The sequence below is a fragment of the Myotis yumanensis genome, unplaced genomic scaffold, assembly GCF_028538775.1.
Source record: "Myotis yumanensis isolate MYYU_CA2020_CCGP unplaced genomic scaffold, mMyoYum1.0.hap1 SCAF_1, whole genome shotgun sequence".
NCBI classification, from domain to species: Eukaryota; Metazoa; Chordata; class Mammalia; order Chiroptera; family Vespertilionidae; genus Myotis; species Myotis yumanensis.
In genome coordinates, this window is record NW_027223752.1 from 52,986,424 (window position 1) to 52,998,390 (window position 11,967).

The following is an 11,967-nucleotide window of genomic DNA, read 5'->3' on the forward strand; positions in this document are numbered from 1 at the left end:
CTTTACAATATTATCTCACTTTATATTCATTTAACCTTATGAAACAGGTATAAATATTTTCATTTTTGAGATGGAGAAACAGCTTAAAGAGGTTAAGTGGCTGTTAGAATTAAAAAGTTTCTGTGTCCTAAGAAACAGGGTTTCTATTACTTACTGCTTTGTATACAGCAGACATTTCATAAATAGTTGAATAAGTTCTTTAATGTGAATAAATAAAATACCATTCTTAATACTTTGAACCCTTTGGCTCATTAGACTTTTAACCAGCTTTCATCTAATGATAAAACAGAATGATTTCATTTATTTTGCCTGTACACACTTTCCAAGGGAAGAGCTCACTTTAAAATCCGACCAACCCCACAATGACTTAGGATTGTTTTCCCAGTTTTAGAAACAAGGTAACTGAGGCTTAGCCAGAATTAAGTGGTCTTTCGGCTTTTTCATCACACCAGGTTGTGGCAGAGGAAAACGGTCAAAGGCATGCATCATGAAGAACATAGTAAAGTTACAACTGAAATAGAAGGGTTCCAGATAACCTAGTGGTGCAATAGTTCTCAAAGAATGACCATCCAGTTAGCTATGTTGAGTATAGCACTCAATGGACACATCCCTGCACTTATTATGCATGGCACTAGGCATGTGGGGGGATGAGACCAAATCCTAATCTTAAGCCTGTGGACTTTTAGAGAAGAGAAGACATAGACACATAAATACAGGAGCTGAAATTACAGTAAAAAGGCATAAAACGAAAACCATACAAGGCAACAATGATTATTAAGCAACTAGAGGCCCGGTGCATGAAATTTGTGCACAGGGGAGAGGATTCCCTCAGCCCAGCCTGCACCCTCTCTAATCTGGGATGCCCCAGGGGATGTCCAACTGCCTAGGGATCAGGCCTAAACTGGCAGTCAGACATCCCTCTCACAATCTGGGACTGCTGGCGCCTAACTGCTCACCTGCCTGCCTGCCTGATCACCCCTAACTACCTCTGACTGCTGGCCTGGTCATCCCCAACTGCCAGCCTGGTTGCCCCCAATCCCCCCCCCCCCCCCCGGCCAGCCTGGTCACCCCCAACTATCCCCCTGGCAGCCTGGTGACCCCAACTTGGTCACCCCCAACTGTCCCCCCTGCTGGCCTGGTCACCCCACACAGGCTGCTGTTCAGTTGTTTGGTCATCTCTCACTAACCCCCCTGCTGGCCTTGTTGCCTCATGCAGCCTGCTGTTTAGTTGTTACTGTTACTGTGATGGTGTCCCAGACAATTTGCATATTCCTCTATTATTAGTATAGATGATTAATGTAAGAGCTGCAAGAGTTCAGAAATAGGAGAGATTACATCTGTATAAATTTTTGCTTACCTCAGCATCTTCATAAAACATCTTCACTATGAGCTGTGGGAAGACAATGTAGTTTGAGAGAGTATCTGGCCTTTAAGCAGCTCACTCTTCCTAGAGACTCAGGCAGGTAGTGAGAGGATTTGCAAGAAGCAATAGGTGGAGAGATGAGGAGACCGGAGACCTGATCGTCAAGGCAGGCAAGACAATGCTGGGAGATCTCACCTGACTACTGAGGCTAGATATTAATGTTTTTTCTTCCTCTATGCATTTTTCCTATCTCTACCTTGAAGCAGGAACAGACTGTAGTTCTTCCTGGGATTTGCTTTCGAAAATTTGAGGCCTCAGGAGAACTTAGAGCAGCAGTTCTCAACTTGGCTCCTCATGATACCACCTGGGGAGTTTTAAAAGCTCTGCTGCCTGGGTCCCATCCCCAAATACTCTAATTTAGTTGACCTAGGATGTTCCTTTGGTGGTTCTAATGTGCAACCAAGTTGGAGTATCATTGACTTACAGGATTCCTAGACACAGTAAGAGAGAATGAGGTTTGCTGTAATGAACAAAATATCTTGGAGAAGCAGGGGAAAGGGGGAGCTTCCTTGCTCCAGTTTAGAAAAATAGCCTTGAGTTGTTACCCTGGAGTAGTAGGAATCTGGATTCTGGCTTCCTGACAGCCCCACAGGTGTCGGTAGGAGGGCTCCAGGGGGATGGCAGTGTGGTGTATCTAGGCCAGTACTTCTCACACTGGGATGTGCACACCAATCACCAGGGCATCTTGTTAAAATGCAGGTTCTGACTCAGAAGGTCTGTGTTTCCAAAAAGTTCCTAGGTTTTCCCAGTGCTGCTGGTCCACAGAGTGGCAAAGATCTGCATGGCTAGGACTCTAGGTGGTCCCCCTTAATATTCCCATATTCATCTCAAGCCATGACCTGTTAAACCCAAAGGGTTCCACAGGCAGGGACAATGACATCCCTGGGGTAACCTGGTTAAATTGATGACTGAGGAGCAGATGGAGTGCATCTGCAAAGCCTTCCAGGCTCAAATAAAAAGGAGCACATCCCAGCAGGGGATCCCCATGTCCAGGTTCTGGCAGATTACAGGTGGCCCATTCAGCCATACGGGGACTATTTACAAGGTTGGGGCGGGGTTAACAGAAACCAACAAAACATTTGGAGGCACCACCTCTCAGGCTGAAGGGGAGGGAGTAGTGACTGGAATCCCATGAGAGCTGTGGGAAAGGGACACCTGAAGCAACTGTTATTTGTAGAGAAACACAGCCACTTGGGAGAAAATGAATCATCAAGGATAAATCTAGGGGAATAAATTATCCAATACAGCTCTTCTCCCACCCTGTGATTTCCTACTGATGCCTCCCATCGGCCTAAACCAACTAGAAACCAGAGGGCAAGAGAACTCAGCTGCTGTAGCCCATCAAAGTCAGCCTTCTGGGCACAGATTGGGTGGTTTAAACAACAGATATTTATTTCTCACATTTATGGAGGCTGGGAAGTCCAAGATCAAGGGCATCGGCAGAGTTGGTGTCTGGAGAGAGCCATCCTCCTTGTTCATAGATGGCAGTCTTCAAACTGTCCTTACATGGCAGAAGGAAGTGCTCTGGGGCCTCATGTAAGGGCACTAATCCCAATGATGGGCTCCACCCTGGTGACCTGACACCTCCCAAAGGCCCCACCTCCCAATATCATCATATAGGAGGTTAGGATTCAACATTTGAACCTGGGGGTGGGGGGACACCAACATTCAGTCTATAGCGCCATCCCAATAAGGGCTCAGCCTCAGTCAGAAATTAAGTTGGTATGGAAGGTAAAGAAAAGGACAGCACAGTCTGCATCTGAGACTCTTACCCCTAACAGGTGGGCGCTTACCTGAGAGTGTCAAACGTCTTCATGAATGACAGATGGATCTTAACCCCTGCAATGGAGCTTTTGGGACAATGGTTGTGACCCTGTTGAACTGGTGTGTAGAGAAGACGTGGACTTTCAGAAGTTGCTGCTGATTTCAGGAATGTGTGGAGAATAAGTCACATGTGCTTTGAAACCTGCCAACAGGTGGACAATAGAAGGAAGAAAAAAAAGAATGCAGCCTTGTTATAGTTTACTGATAACACAGATTTCTCTGAGCTTCTCAGGAAAAAAAAAAATACTCAGAAAGGCAGGAGTGTGAAAAGTTATTTAGGCCCCCACCTCACATCCCAAGTTTCTTAAAAACAAAACCTCTGACCATCTTTCTGGGAAAAGAAAGGTACAAGCGTGAGGAACTCTGACCCAGGGAAAAGTGGGATCTGACCTATTTAGAACCAGTCTTGGCCGGCTTGAAATTTAGCAGGAGTAGAGCTCCCGCTTACAGCTTATCCTAAACACCTGTGAGTTTTCCCAGTGTCTGAAGTTGATAAAGGGGGAAAGGAGAGGAGATGACTGCATTTCTGAGGTGAAGCGAACCAGATGCTGACTGGGAGTTCAGCAGCACCTTCCCAGACCCGGCCAGAGAGAACAGCTGGAGAGTTCTCAGGCAGTAAACAGAACTCCAGCTGGCTTTTCATGGTTCTTTGGGAAGCAGGTGGGAGCTCCTCCTGCAGGATGCCTGAGAATAGGCTACCAAGGCAGAGGGACTCTGGGTCCCTTCATCTGAAATCAGTGCAAGGGCCTGGGGGACTATTTAGGATAAACTGAGCGCTGGAGAGGGAGGCAGAGTTATAAACATAGTTCAGGTCTTGAGAGTTTTATTTCTCAGGTTACCACAGTTTCTCAGAAGTTGGAGGGTTTCCACACTGTACTGGGCATTGGTTAAGGAACTGAAGCCATAACTAGGCCTGATCATTAGAAGTTGTTCTGAAACCATCAAGCGCCAAAATAAATTCCAGGTTAATTAAAAAGTTAAAGACTAAATATCGCAACAAAAAAATTAGAAGAAAATATAGGCAAATGTTTAGCCGATTCTAAGGTGGCCAAGGCCTGTCTTAAAAAGAAACACCCAATAGGTTTAAAATATACAGCATACCCTGGAGATATTTCGGGTTCGGTTCCAGACCACTGTAACAAAGCAAGTATCGCATTAAAGAGAGACAGAATCCTTTTGCTGGTGGAGAGTCTTGACTTACATTTGTAAAACATGTGACATCTGTGATACACAATAAAGCATGATGCAATAAAACGAGGTATGCCTGCATTATACAGTGTGTGTGTGTGTTTGTGTGTACACAATTAAAATTTACTGTATGATTTTTAAGCCACACAAAAATAAAATTAATAGAAAAAAATTGGGAAAATATTTGGTTAATATCCTTAATACAGAAGAACACATAAGGAGGAAATAGATGATGAGCCCAACAGAAAACTGCTAATGAGAAATAAGCATATGGAAAATATTAATTAATACAACAGTGAAATATGACAAAACACCATATAGTTTTTCTGGATTGACTGAGATAGGGAAAAACATAATATTCAATATTGCCAAGGGTGCAAAAAAGGGGGCATTTTCAATCCATTTGGAATGTAAATTGGTTTGACTTTTCTGGAAGGTAATTTGGTAGTTAATATTATAAACCATTTTATTGTTAATATTGCATAACTTTTCACTCAGCAATTCCTCTTCTAGAAATTTATCCTAAGAACATAATCAAGGATGTGCACAAAGACTAATCTACAGGAATGTTTACCACAGTGTTATTTTAATAGTGAAAACTTGGGGGTCAGTTGTATTGACTGTTAAGATATGACAGAGTTGGGCCCTAACTGGTTTGGCTCAGTGGATAGAGCATCAGCCTGAGGATTCAAGGGTCCCGGGTTTGATTCCGGTCAAGGGCATGTACCTTGGTTGTGGTCACATCCCCAGTAGGGAGTGTGCAGGGCAGCTGATCTATGTTTCTAACTCTCTATCCCTCTCCCTTCCTCTCTGTAAAAAATCAATAAAATATATTTTAAAAAAAGATATGACAGAGGTGGGTGATGGGTACATGGGTCTTCATTATTGTATTTGTTTTCTATTGTTGCTATAACAAATTACCATAAAGTTAGTGGCTTAAAACGACGCAAATTTGTTATCTTACAGTTCTGTAGTTCAGTCTGCCCCGGGTCTCACTGTTAAAATTGAGGGGCTGGCAGCAATGAGTCCCTCCTGGAGGCTCTTGAAGAGAGTCCATTTCCTTGCCTTTTCCAGCTTCTGGGGGCTGCTCACATTCCTTGGCCCATGTCCCTTCTTCCATCTTCAAAGCCAGCAACATAGCATCTCCCAGACCCTTCTTCATCATCACAGCTTTTTTCTTTTTCTGTCTTTTTCTTCCACTTTTAAGGACTCTTGTGATTACATTGGCCCTACCTGGGTAACCAAGCAAAATTTTCCTGGTTTAAAGTCAGGTAGTTTGTAACCTTAATTCAACTTGCCATGTAATCGTCAGTCTTGGGGATTAGGACACTGAAGACTTTGGGGCCCACTATTCTGCCTACTCAATTGTATTATTCTATATACTTATCCGTCTGAAAATATTTATTATTTAAGATATTAAATATTTAAAAACCCAAACTTAATTCCAATTTAGCATATGGATGAAAGGAGGATATATATTCATACGATGACTACTACATGCCTATCCTATATAATAAAACCCTAATATGCAAATCGACCAAATGGTAGAACCACTGGACACTATAAGGCACACTGACCACCAGGGGGCAGACACTCAATGCAGGAGCTGCCCCCTGGTGGTCAGTGTGCTCCCACAGGGGGAGTGCCACTCAGCCAGAAGCTGGGCTCACTGCTGGTGAGTGCAGCTGCAGTGGTGGGAGCCTCTCTGGCCTCAGCTGCAGGCGGGCAGTAAGGAGCAAGGGGTCCTGGGCTGTGAGAGGGATGTCTGCCTGCCCGCCTGCCAGCTTAGGCCTTCTACCCACAGTCATCCCCTGGCAGTCGGACATCCCCCGAGGGGTCTGGGACTGTGAGAGGGGAGCACAGGTTGGGCTGAGGGACCCCTCTTCCCCCCAGTGCATGAAATTTTGTGCACCAGGCCTCTAGTTAATTAGGAAAATGTGTAGTAACATGGAACAATGTTCATTATACACTAAGTGTGGGGGAGATGAAGTCTAAAAAGGAATATGCACAAGGTATCCATTATGTTAAACAAAACCCAAAACAAACCTATTTGTAAGTGAATAAAGAAATGTTTGAAAGGACATAGGTCGAAATGTTTAATATGTTTATCTCTGCACGGTAATCTTAATTTTCTGTTTTTCTGCATTTTCCAAAATGTGTATTAGACATATTTTATTTTTGCAAACAGAGAAACAGGTGATTAAGAACGCCTATCTAGGGCCATTTTCTGGTCAAGCGTCTCCCTGGTTTCCTAGCTGTCGATCATATTCCCTCACACTCATCCCTCAAGCTTGTCCTCCTCATCAGAATACTTTCTATCGGTGACCCCAGCCTGGAGTCTTTGTGCCTCGGGGAGAGGAAGGAGCCGCTAGTGAAGGAGCGTGGCAGCGACCTGGCAGCGAATCGCGCCGAGAAACTTTCCCGGGGCAAAGCCAGCCCCAGGCACAGCTTCACCCACGAGGCGTTTGGCAGCCGCTGCCTTGCAAGCCGATGCTCTCGTATAGGAGCCTCTTTCCTAACCGCTGGCACAGGTTACAGTTTTAACTAATAATACTGTGTTTAGTACCCAAAAGAGCAGAGGACGGTGGCCTAGCGACCAGCAGCCGCACCCCCGCTCCGCGGCCTGCGCCCGAGGGGCTTCCCGGCCGGGCACACCCCGCCGGGCCGACCCGGGCGCCGCGGGTCCAGTGCGGAGCCCTACGGCCGGCGGCGCAGCCTGGGTCCGTTAGGTTCGCGGAGCGCGGCCGGAGCCCCGGACCACGGACAGGCCCGACGCTCGGAGCGCCCTGGCCGGGACCCGCGGGCCGGCCGTGCCGAGCCGCACCCCACCACCGAGAGCAGCGCCTAGAGCGGCCGGCCGCGCCGCCCCGCCCCCTCCGGCCCCCTCTCTCCCGGAAGTCGGTGCGGCCGCCCGATCGCGTGCTGCTCCCCTGGGTGTCGCTCGGAGATCTGGACGGGCTGCGCCTGCGAGACGATCAACATGCCTGTGAGCCGTTTACTTTCGGGCCGGGGCTGCTCCGGGTGCCGCGGGGCCGGGGCGGGTTGGCCCGACGCCCCGCGGGCCTGGGGCTCCCTGGGGCTCCCTGGGGCTCCCTGCGGCTCGCGGCCACGCGGCCGGGGTCGCGCGTGGCGGACTTGCGGGGCGGCGCGCCCGGCCGGCCCTGCGGCGGGGAGGGGGGGGGGAGGATCGGCGGCGGGGAGGGGCCGCTCCGGAACCTCAGCCGGGACCTTCGGAGGCCTTGGGGCGCTCTCTGAGTGGCGTGGTGCTCGCCCCCTCCGCCTTGTTTTCTGCCCATTTCCTTTTTAAAACCGAACTTCGCAGTTGCCTTTCGCGTGAGCTCCGCCCAGGGCGGTCGCGCCGCAGCCACGCAGGGCCCGGTCCGGGCAGATGTCGAGCCCTGGTGTCCGCAGCCCCCCTCCTCCGCGGGTCGGACCCGGCGGGCCCGGGGTGGCGGTCCCGTCCCGACTTGGCACCGCAGGGGTGTTTCTATTGGAGACGGTTACTCAGTGGGGCCGAGGAGAACCGGGTGAGCCTGGCCATATGTTTCCCGGTGGCCGGAGAGCCCTATCCCGGGACCGGGGGACGCAAACGTCATGAAAAGTACCGATGAGGGTTGGCGAGCTCCACCCAGCAACACCCGGGGCGTGGCCTCTGCCGATCGGACTGCTTTTTGCGTGTACTTTTCGCGTCTGGTCGCATCTGCCGGCGCTGTGGTTTCATTCCGGTAGTAATCATGTGCTTTTTTTATTCAGTTGGCTCGAGATTTACTACACCCGTCCTTGGAAGAGGAAAAGAAAAAACATAAAAAGAAACGGCTAGTTCAGAGTCCAAATTCTTATTTTATGGATGTAAAATGCCCAGGTAAAGTTTCAAACTTAATTCTTTCCTAATGAAAATTCCTAAGGGGATTGCTAGTGTGGCGTGTGTATTCGGTACCTTGGGACCCTCTGGTGAGGAGAAGTGGGGTTACAGAACGGGGTGTTTTCATCATAAACGTATTCAGACCACCATAGAAACATTTCGGGGTGGGGGTCGGTCGGGGGTGAGGGGTGAAGATGGGACTCCCCAGGGAATATGACATTTGATGTACTAAGTCTTCAAGCTGATGAGACGATGAGCTGCTTTTTCATGATGCAGTGAAAAGTATGTTGATTCTTGAGGGTGAAGCTGTGCTGCCCAGTGTGGCGGTGCGGTCATTAGCTGTATGTGTGGCTACTGAACACTTGAAATGTGGCCAGTGAAAATGAAAATATTCTATAAGTGCAAAACACACCCCCATTTTGAAGGTGTAGCTTCCCTCCCCCATGTATTGGTTACATGTTGAGATGATAATATTTAACAAGTTTGTGGCTACTAGGCAAGTTGGTTGCATATGTGGCTTGCTATTGCACAGCACTAGAGTACTTCATCTTTCACAAGGTCTTTCCTAGAGTTATGTTGAACAAGTGCTGTGTATTCTTCTGCTTTTCACTTTTAACTGCCCTTTTTCCAGGTTGCTACAAGATCACCACGGTTTTCAGCCACGCTCAGACGGTGGTTCTGTGCGTAGGTTGCTCAACAGTGTTGTGCCAGCCGACAGGAGGAAAGGCTCGACTCACGGAAGGTATAGCACTTGGCATTTTCTAAGCCGTGATGAGATTTCATGATTGTAAATGTCTGTCTTTACTAAAAGCCAATTTAAAAGAAACCTTAAATTCGTGATTACCAAAATAATTTTGTCTTTTCATTGTGTACTCTTTTAGTAAAGCGTGTCCTGTTCAATTTGACCTTACAAAGAACTCCTTTGAATATTATTTTTTAGGATGGAACACTTTACTTTGCTGTATTTAATCACTTAGTTTGCCTAACTTGGGATATTAAACATAAATCAGAATGGAGCAAAAGAAGAGTATACAATAGGACATGGTTTTTTTAAAAAACAGGATTTAAAAACTTCTCTTGTAGCCCTAGCCCAGCCGTGGGCAAACTACGGCCCGCAGGCCGGATCCGGCCCGTTTGAAATGAATAAAACTAAAAAAAAAAAGACCATACCCTTTTATGTAATGATGTTTACTTTGAATTTATATTAGTTCACACAAACACTCCATCCATGCTTTTGTTCCTGCCCTCCGGTCCAGTTTAAGAACCCATTGTGGCCCTCGAGTCAAATAGTTTGCCCACCCCTGCCCTAGCCTGTTTGGCTCAGTGGATAGAGTGTGGGCCCATGGACTGATTTGTCTTGTAAATATTTTGTTTCATATGTATATGGTACATAAGACTTAAGACAGTTTTTATCATTGCTAGTTAAGTAACAGATAATATATAAATTTAAATGCTATCTCTGAGTAACTACTTAATGGTTAATATAAAAAATTAAGTTTTAATCGTTTTTCATTTTCGTGCAGTAAGAAAAAAATAATTCCGTATATAGTTTTCCATGGTACAACTTATAGATTTAGAATTCTATATGATACTTGAAATTTGCTTGTGATATTTTGGGGAGCTGTGAATTCTATGTTGTTCTCACTGGGAGAGTTATAAGTGGATTGGCAACAAATTCAAGATCTATTTGATATGATCTGGTAAGATATAAGTATGAAGTCAACATACTTGCAAGATTTCCAAAACCTTTAAATCATGCCAATATTAAAGTTTTAACTAACAAATTCAGGCTCCTGGTCTTAAATAGACTCCATTATAGCATTTGAGAAACAGGAGTGACAGTTATAGTCACATTAGAGTAAATTCAAATATAAACGATTTATTATAGCAAATTTCTGGTACGAAAGAATAAATAACCTAAATATGAATATTAATGTAATATTCCTAAAATATAAGTTTTTCCTTGTGTTTTTTTGCCATTAAAACTATACCAGAGGAAAACAAACAAAAAAACTATACCAAGGATAGAATTAGACTTGTGTTTAATATGCTTTTGTAATTCTGTTGCAGGATGTTCATTTAGAAGAAAGCAACACTAATGATCCACACAGCTTCCTGAATTTGGGTTATTTCACAAAAAGCCTTATCAGTTTAGTAATTCTAGTTAATCTACCAGGATAATGTAATTACATTTAATTTTGTAAGTATACAACAGTGATCTCCTATTTTGGTGTCAATTTTTCAATAAAGTTTTGATTATGGGAAAATTCCCCCTTTTTGCCTTTTTTTCAAAGTATGTGTGCATACTTTACATTAATATATACTATTACACACACACACACACACACACACACAAACCAAGAAAGTATGGGAACCTCTGGGTTATCTACCTTTCCATTAATAAATACATTAATGCTATACATTAATATATACTTTGTTAATTTGGTTTAAATGAATGGAGCTAAATAATTACAAATGGAAAAAAGTCCATTATTTGTTAATTCTAAATATAGTTTTGCTATTATAACCATGGAAATGCATTTTAGAAGTACATGTTTAATGTAACAATCACAGTGTAATGCCTTGGATTTATGTGGTCCTAATACACGGCATAATTAGGACTGTGTTGGGGATCTGAGTTATAGGAAACTCCTTTTGGGATAGAAAATGTGAGGAGGGCCCTAACCTGTTTGGCTCAGTGGATAGAGTGTCGGCCTGCGGACTGAAGGGCCCCAGGTTTGATTCCGGTCAAGGGCATGTATCTTGGTTGTGGGCACATCCCCAGTTGGGGGTGTGCAGGAGGCAGCTGATAGATGCTTCTCTCTCATCAATGTTTCTAACTCTCAATCCCTCTCCCTTCCTCTCTGTAAAAAATCAATCAAATATATTTTTAAAAAAATGTGAGGAGGAATCAGAAGCATCATGACTTACCCTAGGACAGTGATGGCGAACCTATGACACGCGTGTCAGAGGTGACATGCGAACTCATTTTTTTTGGTTGATTTTTCTTTGTTAAATGGCATTTAAATATATAAAATAAATATCAAAAATATAAGTCTTTGTTTTACTATGGTTGCAAATACCAAAAAATTTCTATATGTGACACGGCACCAGAGTTAAGTTAGGGTTTTCCAAAATGCTGACATGCCGAGCTCAAAAGGTTCGCCATCACTGCCCTAGGATGTGTGACGGGAGATGGTAGAAGGTATTGAATTCTCTGGTCTAGACAGATAAGCACTCCTGACTACACGTGTTGAGTGGCTCTGGTGTCTCACTGTCATTTCTATAGTTTATGAAATGGTCTGTGGAGCTAGGAATCGGAGTGTATCTTTCCTTCTCCAGCCACAGTACGACTCCTCATTGGACTGGGAAGATAACTGCTTCTATTTTGTTACCTTTAAGGCAGGCACTTCAGGTATTTCCTATCAAAACCTTGAAAATATCTGTAATTCAAAAATTACTTCTGCAGTAATCTGCTTACATACATCAAATGCAGATGAAGGAAGATATTTTTAAAAATTAAAAATTTCTTTAACCCCCTCTCATAAGAGGCATATATATACCCCCAATTGGAGAGATGGATCCTTCAGTATGATTCATATATCATACTGAAAAACTGGAAAGTTAGGGGTGCATTTAAAAAATGGAAAAGTAGATAACCCAGAGGTTC

General features: G+C 44.9%; 1 protein-coding gene across 1 annotated transcript; it reads left to right on the top strand.

Moving 5' to 3' along the window:
* The first annotated feature begins 7,337 nt into the window (after window positions 1-7,337).
* On the top strand, window positions 7,338-10,568 carry RPS27L (ribosomal protein S27 like). Its single transcript, XM_070404235.1, has 4 exons — window positions 7,338-7,421; window positions 8,189-8,297; window positions 8,929-9,039; window positions 10,368-10,568. The coding sequence occupies exons 1-4, from the start codon at window positions 7,416-7,418 to the stop codon at window positions 10,394-10,396; spliced, it is 255 nt and encodes an 84-aa protein (XP_070260336.1). The 5' UTR covers window positions 7,338-7,415; the 3' UTR covers window positions 10,397-10,568.
* Window positions 10,569-11,967: the final 1,399 nt, after the last annotated feature.

Coding starts and splice junctions, on each gene's coding strand:
- RPS27L (XM_070404235.1), top strand. Junction 8,298..8,928: donor TATGGATGTAAAATGCCCAG/GTAAAGTTTCAA, acceptor CCCTTTTTCCAG/GTTGCTACAAGATCACCACG. Junction 9,040..10,367: donor AAAGGCTCGACTCACGGAAG/GTATAGCACTTG, acceptor ATTCTGTTGCAG/GATGTTCATTTAGAAGAAAG.